General features: G+C 46.5%; 1 protein-coding gene across 4 annotated transcripts in view; it reads right to left on the bottom strand.

Moving 5' to 3' along the window:
- Window positions 1–24,368, bottom strand: part of HIP1 (huntingtin interacting protein 1) — a 176,566-nt gene that overhangs the window by 145,355 nt on the left and 6,843 nt on the right. For 3 of the 4 annotated variants that reach the window (XM_043499732.1, XM_043499733.1, XM_043499731.1), the window contains 2 exons: window positions 22,407–22,492; window positions 22,023–22,174 (listed from right to left, as the gene is read on the bottom strand). The exons of the other annotated variant lie outside the window; for it this stretch is intronic. In XM_043499732.1, coding sequence (XP_043355667.1) covers window positions 22,023–22,157 — 135 coding nt within the window. In that variant the 5' untranslated portion in view covers window positions 22,158–22,174; window positions 22,407–22,492. The remainder of the gene's footprint in view (window positions 1–22,022; window positions 22,175–22,406; window positions 22,493–24,368) is intronic. 4 annotated transcript variants of the gene reach the window in all.

Here is a 24,368-nt window from a genome sequence, read left to right as displayed (position 1 = left end):
ACACAACAAAGCCATTTTTGTCAACTTAATGGGCTCTTAAAATTGATTTCTGTACTCCTCCCCGATGAGGAGATTAGCGCTGAAATCGACATCGCCAGGTCGAATTTGGGTTAGTGTGGATGCAATTCAATGGTATTGGCCTCCGGGAGCTATCCCACAGTGCTCCATTGTGTCCACTCTGGACAGCACTCTTAACTCAGATGTACTGGCCAAGTAGACAGGAAAAGCCCCAAGAACTTTTGAATTTCATTTCCTGTTTGGCCTGCGTGGTAAACTGATCAGCACAGGTGACTGTGCAGATCTCATCAGCAGAGGTGACCATGGAGTCCCAGAATCTTAAAAGAGCTCCAGCATGGACCGAATGGGAGGTAGGATCTGATTGCTGTATGCGGAGACGAATCCGTGCTATCAGAACTCCGTGCCAAAAGACGAAATGCCAAAATATTTGAAAAAAAATCTCCAAGGCCATGAAGGACAGAGGCTATCACAGGGACCCACAGCAGTGCTGCATGAAACTTAAGGAGCTCAGGCAAGCCTAACAAAAAACCCAAAGGCAAATGTCTGCTCGGGGTCAGAGCCCTAGACATGTCGCTTCTATGATGAGCTGCATTCAATTCTAGGGGGTGCCCCTACAACTATCCCACACCTGTACGTGGACTCCTACAAGGGAGTCTCACTCAACAGGGATGAGGATTTTGGGGATGAGGGGGAGGGGGAGGCTGAAGATAGCACACATCAGGCAAGCGGAGAAACCACTCTCCCTGACAGCCAGGAACTGTTTATCACCCTGGAGACAGTACCCTCCCAACCCAGGCTCCCAGACCTTGAAGGCAAAGAAGACACCTCTGGTGAGTGTACCTTTGTAAATATAATACACGGTTTAAAAGCAAGCGTGTTTAATGATTAATTTGCACTGAAGACTTGGGATGCATTCGCGGCCAGTACAGCTACTGGAAAAGTCTGTTAACGTGTCTAGGGATGGGGCGGAAATCCTCCAGGGACATCTCAATGAAGCTGTCCTGGAGGTACTCCCAAAGCCTTTGCAAAAGGTTTCTGGGGAGGGAAAACTTATATGTTCTCCATGGTAGGATACGTTACCATGCAGGTCAGTAGCACGTAGTCTGAAATCATTGCATAAGAAAGCATGGCAGCGTGTGGTCCTGGTGTTTGCTGGCATTCAAGCAACATCGGTTCTTTATCTCTCTGTGTTATCCTTAGGAGAGTGATATCATTCATGGTCACCTGGTTGAAATAGGGGAATTTTATTAAGGGGACATTCAGAGGTGGCCATTCCTGCTGGGCTGTTTGCCTGTGGCTGAAAAGAAATCATCACCGCTGTTAGCCACGCATTCAGGGGAGGGGTGAAGCAATCATCTCGGAGAATTGAGTGGGTGGGAGGGGATAGTTGGGTTTGTGTTGCACGTTAACCTGAAAACATCAGCCCCTCCTTTTAAATGGCCAATGTGTCTTTTTCAATTTTAATCTTCCTTTTTTCCTCCCACAGCTGCAAATGTTTCAATGCTGTGACTAGCGCCTCCGTCCCAGAGGTTAGCGCAGATAAGGCGGCGAAAAAAATGCACTTCCAATGAAATGTTCTCTGAGCTCATGCAGTCCACCCAAAATGAAAGAGCCCAGCAGAATGCGTGGAGGCAGACAATGACAAAGTCGAGGAAAGCACAAAATGAATGCGAGAACAGGAGGGACACGTGAGAGGACAAGTGACGGGAGCAACAGGAGAAGTGGCGGGATCAAGAGAAGTGGTGGCGGCAGCATGATAAAAGGAGGCAGGATGCAATGCTGAGGCTACTGGAGGATCAAACTGATATGCTCCAGCGTATGGCTGAGGCGCAGGAAAGGCACAGACCACCACTGTAGCCCGTGTAATCAACCACCCTCCTCCCCAAGTTCCATAGCCTCCTCTCCCAGACGCCCAAGAATGTGGGGGGTGGGGGAGAGCGCGGCTCCGGGCACCCAACAACTTCATCCCAGAGGACTGCCCAAGCAACAGAAGGCTGGCATTCAATAAGTTTTGAAGTACCTTGTCCCTCCCTCCTCTCCCACCCCACCCAGTGCTTTCCTCCTCCCCCACCCCTCCTGGGCTACTTTGGGAGTTATCCCCCTATTTGTGTGATGAATTAATAAAGAATGTATGAATTTGAAACAACAATGACTTTATTGCCTCTGCAAGCAGTGATCAAAGTGGGGAGGGGAGGGCGGTTGGCTTACAGGAAAGTAGAATGAACCCAAGGGGGCGGGTTTTCATCAAGGAGAAACAAACAGAACTGTCACACTGTACCCTGGTCAGCCATGAAACTGGTTTTCAAAGCTTCTCTGATGCGCAACGCGCCCTGCTGTGCTCTTCTAACTGCCCTGGTGTCTGGCTGCGCATAATCAGTGGCCAGGCGATTTGCCTCAACTTCCCACCCTGCCATAAACGTCTCCCCCTTAGTCTCACAGATATTGTGGAGAACACAGCAAGCAGTAACAACAATGGGAATACTGGTTTCGCTGAGGTCTAACTGAGTCAGTAAACTGCGCCAGCACGCTTTTAAATGTTCAAATGCGCATTCTACTACCATTCTGCACTTGCTCAGCCTATAGTTGAACAGCTCCTGACTACTCTCCAGGGTGCTTGTGTATGGCTTCATGAGCCATGCATTTAAGGGGTAGGCTGGGTCCCCAAGGATAACTATCGGCATTTCAACATCCCCAACGGTTATTTTCTGGTCTGGAAAGTAAGTCCCTTGCTGCAGCTGTTCACACAGACCAGTGTTCCTGAAGATGTGAGCGTCATGTACCTTTCCCGGCCATCCCACGTTGATGTTGGTGAAATGTCCCTTGTGATCCACCAGTGCTTGCAGCACCATTGAAAAATACCTCTTTCGGTTTATGTACTGGCTGCGTTGGTGCTCCGGTCCCAAGATAGGTGCCCTATCGCCCCACTACAGTTAGGGAATCTCATTGCAACAAAGCCATCTACTATGACCTGCACATTTCTCAGAGTCACTACCCTTGATAGCAGCAGCTCAGTGATTGTGTTGGCTACTTGGATCACAGCAGCCCCCACAGTAGATTTACTCACTCCAAATTGATTCCCAACTGACTGGTAGCTATCTGGCATTGCAAGCTTCCACAGAGCTATTGTCACTCGCTTGTGAACTGTGAGGGCTGCTCTCATTTTGGTATTCTTGCACTTCAGGGCAGGGGAAAGCAAGTCACAAAGTTCCATGAAAGTGCCCTTATGCATGCGAAAGTTTTGCAGCCACTGGAAATCAACCCAGACCTGCAACACTATATGGTCCCACCAGTCTGTGCTTGTTTCCCGGGCTCAGAATAGGCGTTCCACGGCATGAGCCTGCCCTATTGCCACCAGGATGGCCAACTTGCCAGGGCCCATGTTTTGAGAGAAATCTGTATCCATGTCCTCATCACTCTTGTCACTGCAGTGCCATCGCCTCCTCGCCTGCTTTTGCAGGTTCTGGTTCTGCATATACTGCATGATAATGCGCGAGGTGTTTACAATGCTCATAACTGCCACGGTGATTTGAGTGGGCTCCATGCTTGTCGTGGTATGGCGTCTGCAGGAGAGCAGAGTTGCAGGGGAAGCGGTGGTTGGATGACCAGTTTTGCAGACCTACTGCACCGTCTGCTGCCAGGACACAACAGCTGAGCGGGCTGCACACTTGCCATGGTATGGTGAGATAAGAGCAGCCGAGCAGAGTTGCAGCAGAAGCTCCCCTGTGAGACCACCAGGAGAGCAGAGCGGCAGCGGAAGCGATGGATGATGACAGTCATATAGAGGACCTTTGAGGTGGATTCATAGCATCAGGAGAGCAGAATGGCAGCAGAAGTGGTCATTTGATGATGATGGTTAGCAGTCCTACTGCACCATCTGCTGAAAGCAGTATGGCGCCTGCACAGAAAAAAGGCACGAAACGATTGTCTGCCATTGCTTTCACGGAGGGAGGGGCGACTGATGACACGTACCCAAAACCACCTGCGACAATGTTTTTGCCCCATCAGGCATTGGGAGCTTAACCCAGAATTCCAATGGGCGGCAGAGACTGCGGGAACTGTGGGATAGCTACCCACAGTGCAACGCTCCGAAAGTCGATGCTAGCCTCGGTACTGTGGACGCACTCCGATGACTTAATGCACTTAGTGGGGACACACACAATTGACTGTATAAAATCCCTTTCTAAAAAAAATCAACTTCTATAAATTCAACCTAATTCCGTAATGTAGACATACCCTAAAAATCATGGCCTAAACAGAGAGACTGGATTTATGGCTTATTACAACAATCCATAACCCACTAACCCCTTCTTTTGTCCTATGACTGCAGAGGCCACTCTGCCTTGAATGGTCCCTTACACTATGTGCTAATTACTTATGCTAAACAATCTGTTCCACCTTGTCTTTAGCTGTGACACTGGGGCCTTGTCTACACTAGAGGGTTAAGTCGATGTAAGTTACGCAACTTAAGTTGACAGTTTACATTGACTTAACGCTCTCCTGTCGACACAGCTTCCTCCTCTCGTTGAGGTGGAGTACTGAAGTCGATGGAAGAGCATTCTCCCACTGACTTATTGCATCCTCACCAGACCTGCTAAATCAGTGCTGCTGAATCGATCGCAGCAGCGCCAATTAACCCCATAGTGAAGACAAGTCCTGGGAGTACCTTTCCCAGACCTGAAGAAGAGCCTGTGCAGCTCGAAAGCTTGTTGGTCCAATAAAAGAACAGAAGTTGGTCCAATAAAAGATATTACCTGACCCTCTAATATGCTGGGACCAACACAGCTACAATTACACTGCATACAATAATGGAAACCAAGCAGGCTAGTGCCATTTTCAAATTGTTATCAGCCAGCATGGACCCAATTGCTTGCTCAACGCCACTACACTGACAACCATGTGCATGCAGAGGCTGGTTGGGCTGTATTTCAGCTCTCAAAGCCGGGTGATTCCGTTTTGGACTTTGCCCACTGCACCATGAGCAGATGATGTGGCAGCAGCAGTAGCAGGAGTTTCAGCAGCAGTAGAGGAAGCAGAAAGAAGACTAGGAAGAAGCCGACTGAGCAACAACTACTATAGGAGCTGTTCCTGGAGCAGGTTCACACCATGCAACACTGTTTCTGGTTTGGGAAACCTGCATCAATAGGTGAAAAAGAATCATTCTGCGGACCTGTGATGACCAGCAGCAATGAGAGAATTTCAGGATGGTGAAGGCATACATGCAGCCTGGAGCTACAGCAGCAACATACCGACGTGTGGTGCTCCATACCTATTGAGAAGCTGGCCACCCCGATGTTAGTTGGGCAGGACAGATGAAGGAAAGGAAAGGAAAAATACGTACATGGGCATGTGTCCTCTGGAGCGTGGGCTTAAAAACAGCTGATAGTTAGAGCTTTAGCATAAGAGAGAGGCCAATTGCTTGGATGGAGCAGCAGCATTTTGAAGACTGAGTTGGGGAGCGAAAAGATAGTTTGGGCTCAGAGAGGGAGGAGGGCAGGGGTTGGAGACTCAGAAAAGCTTCTATATCATATCCACTTAAAATGCCTGTGGCCGTGAGAGACCCAGAACAGAAGCTAGCACAGCTGTGTAGCATAATAAATAAAAAGAAAAAGAAAAAAGAAATTTTAAAGATGACTGACATGATGAGGTTCCCTTGACAGGATCTGACCCCTCAGTCCCAGCCTGGGATTCTAGCTAGGAATTGGGACCCCTTCTTTGGGTCGGTAGTGGTGTCACTGAGCAAAACCTGTCTAGCTCCTCAAAAAAGGAAAGGTCACATTTCCACTGTCAGACCTTGGTTTTAATGTACTTTCTCCTGAGCTGTTTGCTCTTCATCCTGTACTGTTGGCGTCCCAGTGTGTCCTCATGGACAACTGCTTAGCAATATCCACAAAAAGATCTTTACTCTGGTGGCTGGCTTTCTGCACCAACACTTCTCCCCAGATGGCAATGAGATCTAGGGTCTCAGCATGGCTCCAAACAGCTTCTCAAGCCATGCTGTAAGGCTTCTAGAGTAATGTCGCAGCAATGTTGATATACTCAAATCCAGGAGCAAAAGAACAAATTCTGGCCCCACACCAGTTTTTTAAATGGGGAGAGGACATCCAGTCAACTTGACACCAGAGCAGTGTAGGGCACATAGCAAGTACACAGACAGGTCAGTAACAGATGCCCACAAAGCAGCGTGGGATAGCAGTTGGAAGACTACAAAGTAGTGAGCAACAGCATTGTGTGCACACAAACAATAGAGCAAATTCAATTTGAAAGAGGATTTCAGAGTTCATGATAAATGTGGAGTGAGCGCGCTATATGAATTGCATTGTGTATGCGCAAGCATCTTCAAACCAGATTAATTTAACTTAATCCAGTTTAAACACCCCCTGCCCCATTCAGACTAGCCCTTAGATTCTCTGTGCCTCATCCTCCATCTTCAAACAGATAACAGCAGTTCCCTACCTCAGAAGGGTGGTATGAGGACAAGTGCATTGAAAATTGTGAGACACTCAGATACAACTCCCCCCACACACACACGTTACTGCAGTATCTGATAAGTACCAACGATGGATGGATGGAGTAATCGAAGAGCAGTCTGCCCTAGGACACATCATTACAAACACTGAGCTGAACTGATTTTAACTGTGGGAAAATTTTCAAGTGTCCCTAGTGTAGACAGGGATCTGTGCCTCAGTTGTTCTATATTTAAGAAGTGGATGATAAGCCTTTTCCTATCACACAGGAGAGCTGTGAAGCTTACTTGGTGTTTCCAAAGCACTTTGGGATCTTTGAACAAGTAGCACTTTTGAAGTGAAGTTCATTACCATGAGGCACTCAAGCCTGGTCTACACTACCAAGTGAGGTCAACATAAGCCGCCTTGCGTCGACCTAATTGGGCACATGTCTACACTTAAAATTTGTCTCCAACCATCATAGATACCCAGTTACAGGGACCTAGAACTCCACCTCTCAAAGAGGCACTGACACTGTGTTACTTATGTCGACCCTCCAGCAGCTTCCCACAATGCCAGACACTGACTGCTATGATCACATTTGTGAACTGCCCAGAGGTCAGAGACCAGAAGCCCTCTCACTTTAAAGCCTGGAAATTTTTGAAATGTCTTTTCCTGATTGTCCATCTTGCCAAGTACATCTAGCTGCTCTCCATTGTTGTGTGCATCTGCTCAGCTGACCATGCTGGCTACATGTGCCAGATGCACTACAGCCTAGAAGCCAAGCAGGCACAGCTACGGACCAGCGGTAGAAATGAGGACATCTATGAGCACATTGCCCAGGGGATGCAGGAGAACGGTAAGACAGGGATCAGCAGCAGTGCTGCACAAAAGCCAAGGAACCGCATATCAGGAAGCCAACAGTCAATCCAATGCCAAGCTGCAGACCTACTGCTTTTACAAGCATAGTTGGTAGAGCCTCCACTCCCAGTTCCTCCCCCACGCCCACCAACGTGGAGACTCGGAGGAGCCCGAGGCACTGACCCCTGCTGGGAACAGCGTGGGTCAGATGAGGAAGAGGCGGAGGATGAGGAAGAGACAGAGGATGCGGGACATGGAACTGGTGGGTTCATCTATGCCGTGAGCCAGAACCCATTTGAGACTTCATGACGGTCCAATCAGTGGAGCATGGGTGAGCCTGATAGAGAGGAAGAAACCTCAGGTACGTGTGTAAGTGTATTTACAATGCTGTATTGACGGTGTCCCCAGCTTAATGGGACACAGCTAATGATGTTTTATTAATTTACTATATTAGACCAGGCAGTGGGACAACAAAGAGAGGTAGTGTTGTTATCTGCTGTTCATTCCCCTGTACAGTTAGGCAGGAGGGGCCAAGCAGAGCAGTTTGTTTATGCGTACAGGGATGTCTCTTGAATCCTCCTGAGACTCTCAATGAAACATTCATGGACGTACGCTGCAATGCTCTTCCCACAGCTCCTAAGGATGGCAGCCTTATTTCTTCCTCTGCAGTAGGACGCTGTCCCATAATGTTTGTAGGCATCATTGATAACGTTTGTAGGCATCATTGCAGTGCACAGGCTACCAGCATACGGGCCCACCCAGCTTCAGGACAGCAGCAGCAGCTGGGCTCCCTGTGCCTTTGTCTCCCTCAAGAGGGAGATATCAGCTAAAATGACCACTGCCTATGGAAAATGGTGCCAGTATTCAGTGCCACTGCCTGAATGGCTCAGTTTCATGCAACTGAGCAATTTCCCTCGCCTCTGGCGGACTGTATTCACCATGGCTGGTGCTGTGAGTGGTGCCATGCACAAGCATTCCAAAACAGAAGTGTCAATCAGCATGTCTTGTTTAAAACTTTAGGGGAGCAAGGGATGGAAATTCTCAATCTTAATTTTTGCTTCCCGTTATGACTCTACTGACAATGGTACCTCTGTGTGTTTTATCTGAGGCTGATGCCGTTGTGGCCTTGAGGGGTACCCCCTCCACACCCATGGAACGCCTGAGCCAGATAAGGAGGAGAAAGAAGAGGACTCAGGATTACATGTTCAGTGAAATCCTGCAAGCCAATGCTGCATCATATTGTGAGCACAAAGCCCTGGGGATCAATACTGCAGACAGCCTAGAGAAGAAAAGAGCAGACAGGAGAAAGACCCAGGAGTCCCAGCAGCAAAAAGAGAGGAAGATACACCAAGACATATTGGGGATTCTCTAGCAGCAAACACAAATGCTGCACACTCTTGTGAATCTACAGGTTCAACAGTCACAGACTTGCCTCCCTTTACAGTCCATGGAGATCTCCATTAGGGCACCTCCCAACACTGCCCCCTCAACATTACACATGGCATCAGGGGCTGCATCCTTATCCCTACCACTCCACCCCAGTAGACACTGAGGACAACCACATCTTCACATACAGCAACCATATCACTCACAGGTCAGTGTATGTGCAGATAAAATGGAAATGAATGTTCCTTCCCCTTGTTAACTTCTGTTCCATTAAGTTATTAATTTTAATGTATTTGCTTTTAAGTTGCACAGACTTTCCTTTGCATTGATTTTATAACTCAAAATTCTATTCTTTGGAAAACAATCCATTGTTAGTAGTTCCCAACATACGCTGCAGAGCGCCCAACATACACTGCAGAAAACACCCACTTAGTTGGGTCACACTGTGCAATAACAACTCATAGGATCAGTGACAAACACAGCGTAATAATCACAAATGTACAACAAGCACTACAAAATTAATAGGTTCTTTGTTAGTGTTATATTCATAGATGTACAGCAATCACCACACAATTCTTAACAGGCCCCAAAACAGCAGGGTCAGGTAGAGCACAGTACACCATGACACATTACTCTGACTCACTGAAAGAGCATTTTAACAAAGCCTTGCTGAGCTGTATAGCTCCATGTTGAGCTTTTCTAATAGCAATTGTATCTAGCTCTTCAAACTCAGTAGACAGATACTCCACCTCCGTCCTCCACCCTGGCAGAAATGTCCCCCCCTTTGCTTCACAGATATTGTACAGGACAGAGCAGGCAGCTATAACCACTACCATGTTTTTGCACCGAGAGCTAATCTTGTGAGCAAACAACGCCAGCGTACCGTCAATCTACTGAAAGCACATTCAACTGTCAGTCTATATCTGCTAAGCTGGTAGTTGAATCATTTCTTGGTGTCAGGGTGGCTGGTATACAAGAGAGCAAGGGGCAGGATGGTCCCAGAGGATCACTATTGGCATTTCAACACTGCCAATGGCAATCTACCAGTGGGGAAAGAAAGTCCCTGCTTACAGCTTTCTATGCAGTCCTGTGTTCCTGAAGATGCGAGCATCATGCACCTTCCCTGACCAGCCCACACTGATGTTGGTGAAGTGTCCCCAATGCTTGCATAAACATAGAAGAGTTGCTCTTTCTGTTGATGTACTCTATGACAGGGAGGGCTGGTGCCAAAAGAGAGATATGTATGCCATTGACTGCACCACTGGAGTACGTGAATCCCACTTCAGCAAATCCATCAACTAAGGCCTGCACATTGCCGAGAGTCCCAGTGCTGCACAGCAGGAGACAACTAATGGCCCTGCACGACAATGGCCCTCACAATGGGCTTTCCAACTCCAAAATGATTTCCCACTGACCATCAGCAATCCAGCATTGCAAGTTTGCCACTGACTTCTCCACTGCAGCTCTCATTCTGACATCCCAGTGTTGGAAGGATGGAGTGAAATCAGCACACAGATCCAGGATTATGGTCTCGCACATCTGAAAGTTCTGCAGCCTGCATTACAATGAAATCCCACCAGTCGGTGCTTGTTTCTTGGGCCCAAAAGCAGCATTCCACCATTTGCAGCTCCTCCATAAATGCCAACAACCTGAAATGGAGTCTCGCTGTGTGCCAGAGCAATCTGTTCTCCAAAAAATTGTCACATTCCCTGTTGACTCGGTTCTTCTTGTAGTTCTGCAAACACCAGAGGATAGTGAGTCCTGTGCTTGCAACACTCATGACAATAGCACAGAGCTGTGCAGGTTCCATGCTTCAGTCAGAGAGGGAGAACAGCACCAAATCCCATGCAGTTCGTGGAATTTTTTATAAAAGGCACAAAAATTATGGGATATAGACACTGTCATAAATATAAAGGGAAGGGTAACTACCTTTCTGCATACAATGCTATAAAATCCCTCCTGGCCATGGCAACATCCTGTTACCTGTAAAGGGTTAAGAAGCTCAGCTAACCTGGCTGGCACCTGATCCAAAGGACAAATAAGGGGACAACATAGTTTCAAATCTTGGAGTGGGGGAGGCTTTTGTTGTGCTTTTTGTTTACATGGTGGTTCTCTCTTGGGACTGAGAGAGGCCAGACAGAAATCCATCTTCTCCAACCCATCCTAATCCAAGTGTCCAATATTGCAACCAGTATAGGTAAACCAGGCAAGGAGGATTAGTTTATCTTTTGTTTTATGTGAATTTTCCCTGCGTTAAGAGAGAGGTTTATTCCTGTTTTCTGTAACTTTAAGGTTTTGCCCAGAGGGGGATCCTCTGTGTTTAGAATCTGAATACCCTGTAAAGTATTTTCCATCCTGATTTTACAGAGATGATTTTTACCTCTATTTTTTTTTTAATAAAATCCTTCTTTTAAGAACCTGACTGATTTTTCCATTGTTCCAAGATCCAGGGGTTTGGGTCTTTGATGATTTTGTAACAAATTGGTTAGGATAATATTCTCAAGCCTTCCCAGGAAAGAAGGTGTGTAGAGCTTGCAGGGATATTTTGGGGAAAAGATGTCTCCAAGTGGTCTCTTTCCCTGTTCTTTGTTTAAAACGCTTGGTGGCAGCATACTGTTCAAGGACAAGGCAAAGTTTGAACCTTGGAGAAGTTTTTAACCTAAGCTGGTAAGAATAAGCTCAGGGGGTCTTTCATGCGGGTCCCCACATCTGTACCCTAGAGTTCAGAGTGGGGAAGGAACCTTGACAGACACTGTTCCCTCTCAGCTGTGCACGTGTGCGCATGCACACAGATCCTAAACCCCGCGCACACGGCGAAACACCGTGTGCACAAAAATTTGCACAGAAGAAATTTTTTGTGCAAACAGCCTGTCAAAAATTAGAGGGAACATTGGACATAGATGACATTATGGAAAGGAGATAGCTGCATGCTGCGAAGTTGAGCCCTTGCTCCCAGTCACCCTGCGTGACTCATTTCTGCAGTACCACGCAGTGGCAGGTTGCCCACTGGGATACCTACCCATACTGCACCGCACCGTGCAATGACACAAGCACTCCTAGTGAGCACGCCCATTGCTGATGCAAGGAGCCAAGCGATATACAGGCAGTCCTCGGACTTACAACACAATTGGTTCCTGAAAATTGCGTCGTAAGTTGAAATGTCGTAACTCGGAACAGCAATCTATTCCATTGCGGGATGGAGCACCATAACGTCAAAACCAATTCTCATAAGTTGAATCAGGGTATCAATTGAGAAACGTCGTAAGTGCCGTTCATTGAAAATCGAACATCGTAAAGTCAAGGGCTCCTTGCACTAACTGCGGCAGCTTTATGCCAATACAACTTGCGTCAGGAAAGGTTTGTAGATACAGTCTTAGATATCTACCAAGGTGATGAGTCAGTATAAACTCCTAGATTAGAATCTAGTCCAGAAGGGACTGGACTGGAACAGCAGGAGATGCTTGAAGCCTGGACTGAGTTACATTGGTAGAACTGCATAAGATAAATTTGTATAAAACCTACACTGTATTGTGCGCGGCTTTAACCAGTGCTCAATGACAAAAACAGGTTTTTCACCTAAGGCCATGTCTACACTAACGAACTTACAACGGCACGGCTGTACCCATGCAACTGCACCACTGTACGATCATTCATGTACCGGCTCTATGTCAGAGGGAGACAGTTCTCCCGTCGACATAATAAAACCACCTCCACGAACAGCAGCAGCTGTCTCAACAGGAGACACTCTCCTGCCATCATAGTGCTTTCCACACAAGTGCTTCTGACAGCATAACTTATGTCACTCAGGGGGTGTTTTATTCACACCGCCGAGCGACATCAGTTATACTGACAGAAGTGGTAGTGTTGACATGGTCTAAGACTGTAACAAAACTTTCAAGAGACTGACAATTTGTTGGGGTCAATAGCCTGGCTGTTGGTGGATTCTCTGTAACTTGAAGTCTAAATCAAGGTTTGAGGACTTCAGAAATTCAGCCAGAGTTGTTGGGCCTACTATAGGAATGGGTGGATGAGGTTCTGTGGCTTGTAATGTGCATGAGGTCAGACTAGATGATCATGATAGTCCCTTCTGGCCTTAAAGTCTATGAAGGATGGAATAGCAGCTTTAAATTGTGCCTTCTTCTTGTCTTTATCTTTGAAATATTTAAAGTCAGATATTTACAAATGCAAGAAAAAAAATCTAATCTAAACACATAGTTCCTTAAGTCAATTTGCACTCTTAAAGCATGTTTAAAAAAAAATAATAAAAAAGGATTATAAAGGAAACTAATACTACTGACATTACAGCTTCCTGAGCAGTGCTGCTTTGGTTGCAGTGCTCGATAGTACCCTCACTCCCTCCATTGCACCCACTGGGCTTACCCTACCAGGCAACTAAATAATGGCTAAACTGGTGCCTGCCCTCTATTAGTGTTTCGACTTGGCTGGGTAACATGCAAGCAAACTCCCTCTCAGACACACAAAGGGGCTCACAGCTACAGGAACTGGAAACACAATATCCTTCTCCGACGACATTTCATCTCACTGGAACTGCTGGTCTCAATACCTGAGGGACCCACACCGTCTTCCCAAGAGTCCCAAATGCAGTGATAGGTCCAACCCCTGCAGTTGGAAACTCAGAGTAACCAGTACAAATATGTAACTTAACACTTAGCAGAACAAACCCTGGAAGTTTCAACCCACATGAGAGGAGGCTGAAATCTGAAACGGCTCCAAGGGTCAAACAGTGCGACTTAATAGAACCAACCTAGACCACCAAGGGTAGAGTCACCTGCTCTGGCAAGCACTTAGAGCAGCAATGAGTGGCTCCAGCAGGAGCCTGGTCCAACTCTCACAGAGGAGTGTTGACATGGAGCCCTGGATTAGGGCAAAGAGATCCCAGAGGACACACATACATTCAGAAAGGAGTATATACAAATATCAGATTCCCTTAATTTGGAAAGAACCTTCATAGAGTACGTTACCTAGACATCCCCCGGGATGGGATTGGTTCATTCTTACAAAGCCATCCCTCATAGATGGGGGTGCATTTTCCACCCTGAATCTCTCCAATGATGGTGTCTCCAGAGCCTCTTCAGAAACTTGTTCCATTCCCTGAACTGTTAAGAGTTAAAGATTTTCTCAATATTCAACCGAAGTTTCCCCCCCGTAGCTTAAGCCCATTAGCTCCAGTTCTGTCCTAGAACAACTAATCCTTGTCCCCTTTCTATATTGCAGAGAGACCTCCATCATCTCCTCCAGCCTGAGGTCCCCTTCCCTTGCCCTTTCCTCACGTCTTCTTTCACAAACATTTTATTGCTCTCCTCTGAACTTTTGCATCTGAAGAAGCAGTTTTTTTACTCACAAAACCTTATGCCCAAATAAATCTGTTAGTCTTTAAGGTGCCACCGGACTCCTCGTTGTTTTTGTGGATACAGACTAACATGGCTACCCCTCGGATTCTGAACTTTTGCCACTTTATTTATGTCTTGTTAAAAAGAATGTGGGGCCCAAAACCAAATTTGGGCTCCAAGTGAAGCCTAGCCAGGACTGAGCAGAACAGCTGTCTAGTTTGCTCTGTCTGTGATATGCCTATTAATACCACACAGCAATAGGGCATTTGCTGGCTTTGTGGCAACATTCACTAGAACAGCCATATCCTCCCCTCTGTGATCCTGCTGTCAAGTATTTTGATACTATCCTCCAACATATTTGTGAGTCCTCCTTGTTTTGCATTATTTGTGAATCTGATTGGTGTATTCTTAATTCTATCCTCAAGTACTGAAAATATCTAGTACTGCATGCAGACCTTCAGGGACTCCACCGATCACTGAACCATTCATTACTCCTTGTTGGACTTCCTAGCCAGGTATGTATCTATGCTATAACAGTTTCATCCAATTCCTTTGATTACCTGTGTCCCCTGGAACTGTCCAGAGACTATCTGAAAAGTCAAAGGTTAAGGACTAAATGTCCCAAATGTGTTTCATGTGTTTGCTTTAGCTGTCGCTGTTAAAGTACCTCACAGCATATTTTGCAGTGTTTTTTCAACCATCTGCACTGGAGAGAACATACAGATGGCCGTTTCCAGTTCCACAGCAGACAAAATAAGCTACCAGTCAAAATAAGCTACCTGAATTCTAGCAGACTCTCCTTCACTGAAGGTTTGTTTTTATCTGACATTGCTCTCGCTCTGGCTCCAATGAGATGCTAAAATGCTCAGATCAGCAGGCAACTTTACTGTGGGGCACAATCTCATTCCTGCATCAGTCCAGGTGTGGTGGGGGAAGGGACACTCCATAGGCAGATACAACTGACAGCAGTCACGCAGAGGAAGAGCAAAGCTTGTGACAAGCATCCTTAATACAGGTTGATCAGGAAACAAGGGAAACTGTTTATTTCCTATATAAAAACTACCTGTAGTTCCCTCTCATCCTGGGCTCCCAGTGACCAGGCACATCACATCCTTTGTGGCTGATACACATTGATTCTAGTGAGTGCATCTTTTAACTCTCTACTCCTTTTACCACTAAATATTGCTTTTCATTCTGTGCCTGGCAATAAATCCCTGCAGCCGTGGCAAACCCAGCTGAAATACTGATGAGCAAATGGCATCTTCCGCTGCTGAGAGACCTTGAGAAAAATAATTTAGTCTAGTTTGCAAGGCTAAACTATCACTAAAAATGGATAACAAGCAGGTTGAAGATTATAAATGGTCTTTATTGCTACCAAGATTTAGAAGAAATAGACGCAATTCCTATTTTCATTAAACCTGTGAAATCCTCACTGGAAAATCCTTTACTTGAATACAGAATCCATCCAATATAAACCGGTCACTGTTAGAATGTTTTATATTGATCCCTACTTTATCAGAACCTCAGGCTCATTTAAAACATGCACTTGCTGAACTCTATGACAAAGCTTTTTCACAACAATTGCAGACTTTCCTTGGCCTCAGGCGGTCACTGTGATTTTGCAGACCCCTGTATTCACTGTGAGAGGACCTTCACCTGTTACCAGATGGCTTGAAATTCACTCAAATACAGACACATCACATGCCCTACTAAGGCAGCACTAATCAAACAAACAACAGCCTGAAAATACAGGACCCAGTCCAGCACCCACTGAGGTCAATGGCAAAATTTCCTTGACTTCAGGGGGAGCAGGATCAGACCCATGCTTTTCACAGCACGTGTTAGTTTCCAGAGTGCATCATTATGTAAAAAATTCTTTGTGATATCTGCATATATAAACAGTGGTCACCACCCAAAAGCACAGGAAAAGGGGAAGGAGCCAAATGTTACAGTAAATTGTTAAGAATTAAAATATTTTCATTCACGTTAGTGAAACCATTGGGATATAAATAAACCTCGAACAGGGACTCAAAACAGACCGGATGACTCATGTTCATTAGTTACCAACTACAATTCCAATCCTGTTAGGTGCTAAGCACCCTCAATTCCTATTTAAGTCACTGGAAATTGAGGGCATTCAGCCTCCAGATCCTAAGAGCTCATTTTTCCAAAGATGAAAGTCTAGTGAACTCATCCACTGTATCACCTACTCCCTTAGGATGGGTTCATCTGGCTTAATTTGTCACTTTCCATAGACAGGAGCTATTTTCCCCGTTCTCTGCAAGTGACAACATGATTCTTTAAATATCTGCTTGCAAAGGTTATATATAGTAACACTCTGGCACTTTAAAAGAAGCCTCATGTCCTCGGTAAGAGTTGATGTTCTTAGCCAAACTGATGGGTGGCTACAGAATCTGAACCACTGAGAAAAGAACAGGGTTTAAAATGTTCTGCCAGCAGAAAACCAATATTTCCCATCATGCCTGTGATTGGGCCCATTTTGTGCCAATTTACCTCTTCCACGCAAGTCCATTCCAATGAACAGGGCTGCTCAGGGGCCACGTGGGAAGACAACTTGGCCCATTATGGACATGAGACAAGAAAGAAGAGGGGCAGGGGAGACAGTAATCTCCCCCATACAGTATTTTATTAAATATTATTGTTTTGGGCTGCAGAGGCAACCAGGGACAGCACTCTCCAGCTACTGTGCTTTACAGTGAGCTGCTTTCAAGTTGTTTTTTACTAAAGAAATTAAAGTCACACCACCAAGTTAGAAATCACACTTCCATTTCATAAGATTTTCTTCTGTGATTATAAGTTATTAATCACAAAAATTCTCTTTTTATTCAGTTTACGTAGTGCATTTGATATCACTTTGTGTCTAGTCAGTTTCCCACTTTCTCCTGTGTAGTCAGTCTGTTTATGCTGTTTGTGAGGGTCTTTTGCACAGCACTAGAGGAGAGAAAAACATTTTTAAAATATAGGGAAATTTTACTGAAAAACTGGAGATGCTGTTAGAAGAACTCAGGGGCAGGCATGGTACCTGAAACTACTTGCAAATCTTTTTGCCTGGATAGTTTTCAAGTTCACATGTACCTTGAAATAGGGAGATTCCAAATCAGCTTTTTGAGTGCAAGTTTTCTCTTAATGCAGCCCATTAACTGCATGGTGCGAAAGCTGGACTGGGAGGACACATCAGTGAGATGTTCCACTGAAATCCATGGGCAAACATGTACTACTCAGTGTGAGTAAGGATGGCATAATGTGGCCTTTCGGAATGAAGACAGTATTTCTATTTGAGTTTTGTACACTGTGCCAAACCCACTACACTATAGAGAAATTTCCTCCTTTCTCCCCTAGCTCAGTCAGCAAGCAGTGGAGGAAGACGGATCTCTGAAACTGGACATTCACTAGAAAAGGGGAACATTCAGGAGTGGGTTTACCTATCAGTGAAATGGAAACTTCAGAGGCCTCACTGCATTTAAAGTTTGGCAGCCAGGCTGGGGAGCAAGAGGCACTGACTTAAAATTAAACTGCCCCAAATGTGCTCAATGCCCTTTCAGCAGAGAGCTGCGACCTGCCTGCTACCATCAGTTCTTACATTCTATTACCGGGGAGGGCAAACTTTTTGGCCTGAGGGCCACATTGGGGAATAGAAATTGTATGGCGGACCGTGAATACTCACAAAATTGGGGTTGGGGTGGGTGGGAGGGGATGAGGGCTCTGGTTGGGGATGTGGGCTCTGAGGTAGCGCTGGGGATGAGGAGTTTGGGGTGTAGGAGGGTGCTCTGGGCTGGGACTGAGGGGTTCAGAGGGTGGGAGAGGGATCAGGGCTGGGGTGCAGGAAGGGGTGCAGGCTCTGGGGTGGGGCTGGAGATGAGAGGTTTGGGGTGCAAGAGGGTGCTCCAGGCTGGGATCAAGGGGTTTGGAGAGTGGGAGGGGGATCAGGGCTGGGGCAGGGGTGTAGGGAGAGGCTCAAGAGTGCAGGCTCCGAGCAGCTCCCGGAAGCAGTGGCATGTCCCTTCTCTAGCTCCTACGCAGAGGTGCGGCCAGGCAGCTCTGCATGCTGCCCCATCCGCAGGCACTACCCCTGCAGCTCCCATTGGAGAGCTGGAGGGGACCACTGGAGTGCACAGGAGTAGGAGCAGGGCCATGCCACGGCTTCCGGGAGCCGACCCAGCACCTAAACTGGAGCGGGGCCGAACCACGTGGTCTGGCCCTCCCGAGCCACTGCCCCAGCTGGAGCGCCGAAGTGGGACCAAGCTGCATGGTGCGGCCCCCGACCCAGCGTCCTGGCTGGAGTGTCGGAATGGGGCCAAGGCACGTGGTGCACCACCCCCAGCCCCGCACCCCAGCTGGAGCACCAGAGCAGAGGCAAGCTCCAGACCGTGCTCCCCAGCGGGAGCTTGCGGCCCAGCTCAAAATGGCCTGTGGGCCATAGTTTGCCCACCCCCATTCTATTAGAAAAGCGGTTTAACATTCAATGTTGGTTTTTGCAACAGAACCCTGACAGTGGCTATCCAGCCATAATGTGCTTGAAATATATGAAGGCAGCCTGAATGAAGGCAGAGATATGGGACTGCCTGAAAGTGACAAAGAGAGTAGCTGGGAGAGAACCTTGGTCTGACCAAAGGGAATGCTGTGGGTGTGTGGCAGGAGAGGACAGGAGAGGCCCCTTACTGAATGAGGGAGGCAAGCTAGTGACAGAGGATGTGGAAAAAGCTAATGTACTCAATGCTTTTTTTGCCTCTGTTTTCACTAACAAGGTCAGCTCCCAGACTGCTGTGCTGGGCATCACAAAATGGGGAAGAGATGGCCAGCCCTCTGTAGAGATAGAGGTGGTTAGGGACTATTTAGAAAAGCTGGATGTGCACAAGTCCATGGGGCCGGACGAATTGCATCCGAGAGTGCTGAGGGAATTGGCGGCTGTGATTGCAGAGCCCTTGGCCATTATCTTTGAAAACTCGTGGCGAACGGGGGAAGTCCCGGATGACTGGAAAAAGGCTAATGTAGTGCCCATCTTTAAAAAAGGGAAGAAGGAGGATCCTGGGAACTACAGGCCGGTCAGCCTCACCTCAGTCCCTGGAAAAATCATGGAGCAGGTCCTCAAAGAATCAATCCTGAAGCACTTAGAGGAGAGGAAAGTGATCAGGAACAGTCAGCATGGATTCACCAAGGGAAGGTCATGCCTGACTAATCTAATCGCCTTTTATGATGAGATTACTGGTTCTGTGGATGAAGGGAAAGCAGTGGATGTATTGTTTCTTGACTTTAGCAAAGCTTTTGACACGGTCTCCCACAGCATTCTTGTCAGCAAGTTAAGGAAGTATGGGCTGGATGAATGCACTATAAGGTGGGTAGAAAGCTGGCTAGATTGTCGGGCTCAACGGGTAGTGATCAATGGCTCCATGTCTAGTTGGCAGCCGGTGTCAAGTGGAGTGCCCCAGGGGTCGGTCCTGGGGCCCGTTTTGTTCAATATCTTCATAAATGATCTGGAGGATGGTGTGGATTGCACTCTCAGCAAATTTGCGGATGATACTAAACTGGGAGGAGTGGTAGATACGCTGGAGGGGAGGGATAGGATACAGAAGGACCTAGACAAATTGGAAGATTGGGCCAAAAGAAATCTAATGAGGTTCAATAAGGATAAGTGCAGGGTCCTGCACTTAGGATGGAAGAATCCAATGCACCGCTACAGACTAGGGACCGAATGGCTCGGCAGCAGTTCTGCGGAAAAGGACCTAGGGGTGACAGTGGACGAGAAGCTGGATATGAGTCAGCAGTGTGCCCTTGTTGCCAAGAAGGCCAATGGCATTTTGGGATGTATAAGTAGGGGCATAGCGAGCAGATCGAGGGACGTGATCGTTCCCCTCTATTCAACACTGGTGAGGCCTCATCTGGAGTACTGTGTCCAGTTTTGGGCCCCACACTACAAGAAGGATGTGGATAAATTGGAAAGAGTACAGCGAAGGGCAACAAAAATGATTAGGGGTCTGGAGCACATGACTTACGAGGAGAGGCTGAGGGAGCTGGGATTGTTTAGTCTGCAGAAGAGAAGAATGAGGGGGGATTTGATAGCTGCTTTCAACTACCTGAAAGGGGGTTTCAAAGAGGATGGCTCTAGACTGTTCTCAATGGTAGCAGATGACAGAACGAGGAGTAATGGTCTCAAGTTGCAATGGGGGAGGTTTAGATTGGATATTAGGAAAAACTTTTTCACTAAGAGGGTGGTGAAACACTGGAATGCGTTACCTAGGGAGGTGGTAGAATCTCCTTCCTTAGAGGTTTTTAAGGTCAGGCTTGACAAAGCCCTGGCTGGGATGATTTAACTGGGACTTGGTCCTGCTTTGAGCAGGGGGTTGGACTAGATGACCTTCTGGGGTCCCTTCCAACCCTGATATTCTATGATTCTATGATTCTATGACAGCAATCAGGGAGGGAGCAAGGAAATGTACCAACTTCATGTGAAAGAAGAGCAAAAGCCAGTGCAGAGATTTAAGAGGAGGGATGGAAAGAGCTGGTAAGAGAAATGGGAAGGCAGGTGGGACCCAGAGAGAGAGGGAGAAGGTGGCACAACCACATCCTGGACGAGTGTCCTGGCAGTACAGAGAGTTAATGACATTGTAGAGAGAGAAGCATTGGAAGGGGCCGGGATACGAGGTTAGGAGGGGACCATTTTTAAGGATCCCTATTTTCTACCAAGAGTTTCAGACAAAATTCCTCCTTGATTCTGCTTGTGAAGCCCCTACAAGATCCCCCTCCCTACCTTCAAATCAAAGGAGTCATTTTTCCTTACAAGTCATCTTCCCCTTCTGCCAGCACCATCCAACCAGGACAGTCCGCAAGGTCCCTGAAGACAGCTCACCATTCAGCTAGTAAGGGATGCTCTAGTCCAGTGGTTTTCAACTTGCTCTAGTGCAGTGGTTTTCATCCATGGTCCCCTGGGGGTCCGCAGACTAAGATTTACAAAGGGGTCCACACCCCTATTTGAAATTTTTAGGGGTCTTCAAATGAAAAAAGATTGAAAACCACTGCTCTAGTGACACCAAGGTTGAAACCATCCATTTGAAGCCAAATGGATTATCTCCCCAAAGAGCCTAATCCACACCACATCCCTCTCTGGGACTCCAAAGGCCCACATCCTCTGAACTGTAGAACAGGAAGAGGTTTCTCTGCTGCAGGCTCTGAAACAGAGTTGCTCCTGGTAGAGGAATAATTCTGGGTCTCTAAAGGAGAATTCATAGCTTAGACCAGGTGAAGCTCTCCAGATACCTGAGCTAGCCAATCAGCAATGATGCTACTTCTATGCATTACAATTGTGTCAGTGTGTGTTTAAAGTGAACCACAGACTTAAAACAAAAAACAAAGCACTTACACTTTCTATTCCTTCAATCTATGCCATTTTCACTTAAAAAGAATCAGCAAGGACTGGATGGTTCAGGAGATAGGAAAGGGGATACTTGGCTTCCACCTCTTCATCACCAACTTGAACCATGCGCACATCAGTAGCACCAAATGCTACCACCATCCAACAACTGTCGAGTGACTATGTAGAAGCAAGTTAGTGATCTCAGTCCATTGACTAACAGAAAGGTACCAGCCCTCCTTCCTTCCACAAAAACAAAAAAACATGGGCTGTTGGCACTCTGAGAAGATATCCCCAAATCAAAATGGACACAGATACTGAACATCCCTTCTTGGCCTTAACCAAGCACTGGCAATGGCCCACTTTCACAAACACTCAGCAAAAGAATAAACCACATGTGACGAATATTAGTCATGCACGACTAGAAGGTGCTCAAACACTATGCTGAAAAGGATGGTATGAGAACCTATATAGAACAGAATATAGAACAAAAGAAAAAACATAAAAGCAAATCCATAGTATAATCTCCTGTTCATCTAAGAGCATCTCAAGGATACAGCCCTATGTCTCAAAGTTCCCCTATCCAGTGCAATTTACATTCACATTCAGAGCACATAAGCTCTTACAGTGACAAAGCAGGCTCCCTCTACAGGAACAACAGTTCATCCTCACTCCAGTTCCAACCAACAATGTTCTTATTCTGTGTTCTCCAAGGATTACACCAAAAGACATCTTCTCTCTTACATTCCCTGTAAAATTATGTTGCAAGATGGGCATATTAAACTCCTGTCCCAGCAATTAATGTTGTATGCATGCCCGCTCCCTCTTTCATAAACCAGATGTCAGATTGACATTTGATGCAATATATCATTTATGTATTGCCATAAGTGCACAAAGTGATGTACAACATATGAACTGAGCCAACCAATAAGTCCTTGCCACAAAGATCTTACAGTCTAAGGGCAATAAACATTTGTTTACATGATTCTGCTCAGTGAGGGATCGCCTTATGAGAGGCACATCTTGTCTTCTCAAGGATCCCAGGGGGACAGCTGTCAAACAATACACTGTAAAGAGAGAAACAGGACAGGGACAGAGAAATGCACTTCAGTATGTCTTGTAAATGGAAATTAAAACTTTAAGGTTGTATCTACACTGCAATCAGACGGTGTGATTGCAGCACCTGTAGACATACCTGAGCTAGCTTTGGTCTACCAAAGTACAACCCTACCCAAGAACATGCTGCAGCAGCTAGCCTGTAACACCACACAAGCTGTTGTGGCTACCCGGTTATTGTTATTCCAGCTAGCTTGATCTAGCGGAAGCTGCAATCACACTTCCTGCCTGCAGTGCAGACCAAGGGCACGTCCACACTATGGTGCTCCAGCTGTGCAACTATGGTACTGCTGTTGTGTTGAAGTAGAGCCATAGTGTAGATGCTTTCTACAGCGATGGAGGGGGGTTTTCTGTTGCTGTTGATAATCTATCATGTATCTAGGTCAACACAGCACATCTACAGTGGGGTTAGGTTAGCTTAACTACCGTGCTCTGAGGTGTGAATTTTTCACACCCCCGACCATTGTAGCTATGTCAAACTAACTTTTAAGTAAAAAGAAAAGGAGTACTTGTGGCACCTTAAAGACTAACAAATTTATCTGAGCATAAGCTTTCGTGAACTTTAAGTGTAGAGCAGGCCACATTGAGGGATTCAACTGTACTTCTAGCCTGGAGACGCATTACCGATGGCTGACTGGACTCCTGAAATTCATGCAAGGTCAGATGTAATTTGCTAGCCAATTTTCTCTTAAAGTAAACAGACTCTAGTGACTACATATGCAATAGTAGCTACTTTACAACCCAGAAAAATTCCTCACTTCTCAGCAGAGCTTTCAGTCTGCAGGCCCAGTTCACCATTGTCCTGTGTCTTGCGCAGTGATTTGCACCAATGCAGAGGGGGTGCACAGAGGGAGGAAAACTCTACTGTCCGATTTGGCAGCATTTTACAACCACAGTGCACCAGCATAAACGTGGTGCAGGGCAACAGTGAATCAAGCCCAATGGTGGTCCACAAGCTAAGTGAAGGTCTTCTAGATTTGTCTCTCATCCAAAATTGTCAACAGTCATTAGTGTTGATTATTGTTGTTTGTACTGAGGTAGAGCCTAGGAGCGCTAGTTACGGATGAGGACCCCGCTGTGCTGGGCACTGCATTGCACATCCACAGAACAAAAAGAGGTCCCTGTCCCAAACAGCTTACAATCCACTCTGTCTCTCCCTATACTATTCGGTGCCTTTCCTATATATTCTGACGGAAGACCTGAAATCCCATTTTCCAGATCTCTGGAGCAAGGCTTGCCTTGGGGAAGTAGTATCTTTCCCCACTGCTTCCTTCCCTACTTGAATAAACCACCCTGGTATTAAGGCTAGACAGAAAGAAGAACTGGGAGTGGGTGTCTGCCCTTATTTCACCTGGGGCTTGTAGCGTGCTTGTGTTTAAATGGCCAACCTGAATTATGTGAGTAAAGCTCTCCCTACATTAGCTATATTTTCCTAAAGTTTCCCATGGTTGTGATACAGAAAAGGAAATCTTAAGTATGTGAGTGTAGCGTGCACAAAGCCTAGGAGCCTGCTTCTCCTCAGTAGGCTTGTCTACACTAGACAGCTGCGCTACTGGAACGTTCATTGGTGTGTCTGAAGTGGTGCAAGTGACAAAAGTGCAATGTATCCATATCATGCATTGGGTGGGTACGGGGCACGATGTCCATACATAATACTCGCAGCAAGTATTGCAGGGATTGTTACCCTACAATGCCCTGCACAGCTCCCAGGGGCAAATACATTGTGTCTTTGATACATAGCATATCTTTCCAACCGTAAGTGCCTCAATGCTCCCATGTAGACAAAAGAGACAAGGTGGGTGAGATAATAGCTTTTCCTGTGTCTCT

Source organism: Dermochelys coriacea, chromosome 17 (genome assembly GCF_009764565.3).
Source record: "Dermochelys coriacea isolate rDerCor1 chromosome 17, rDerCor1.pri.v4, whole genome shotgun sequence".
NCBI classification, from domain to species: Eukaryota; Metazoa; Chordata; order Testudines; family Dermochelyidae; genus Dermochelys; species Dermochelys coriacea.
The sequence above is the reverse complement of the archived record's forward strand: the minus strand, read 5'-3'. Positions and strand labels throughout refer to the sequence as shown.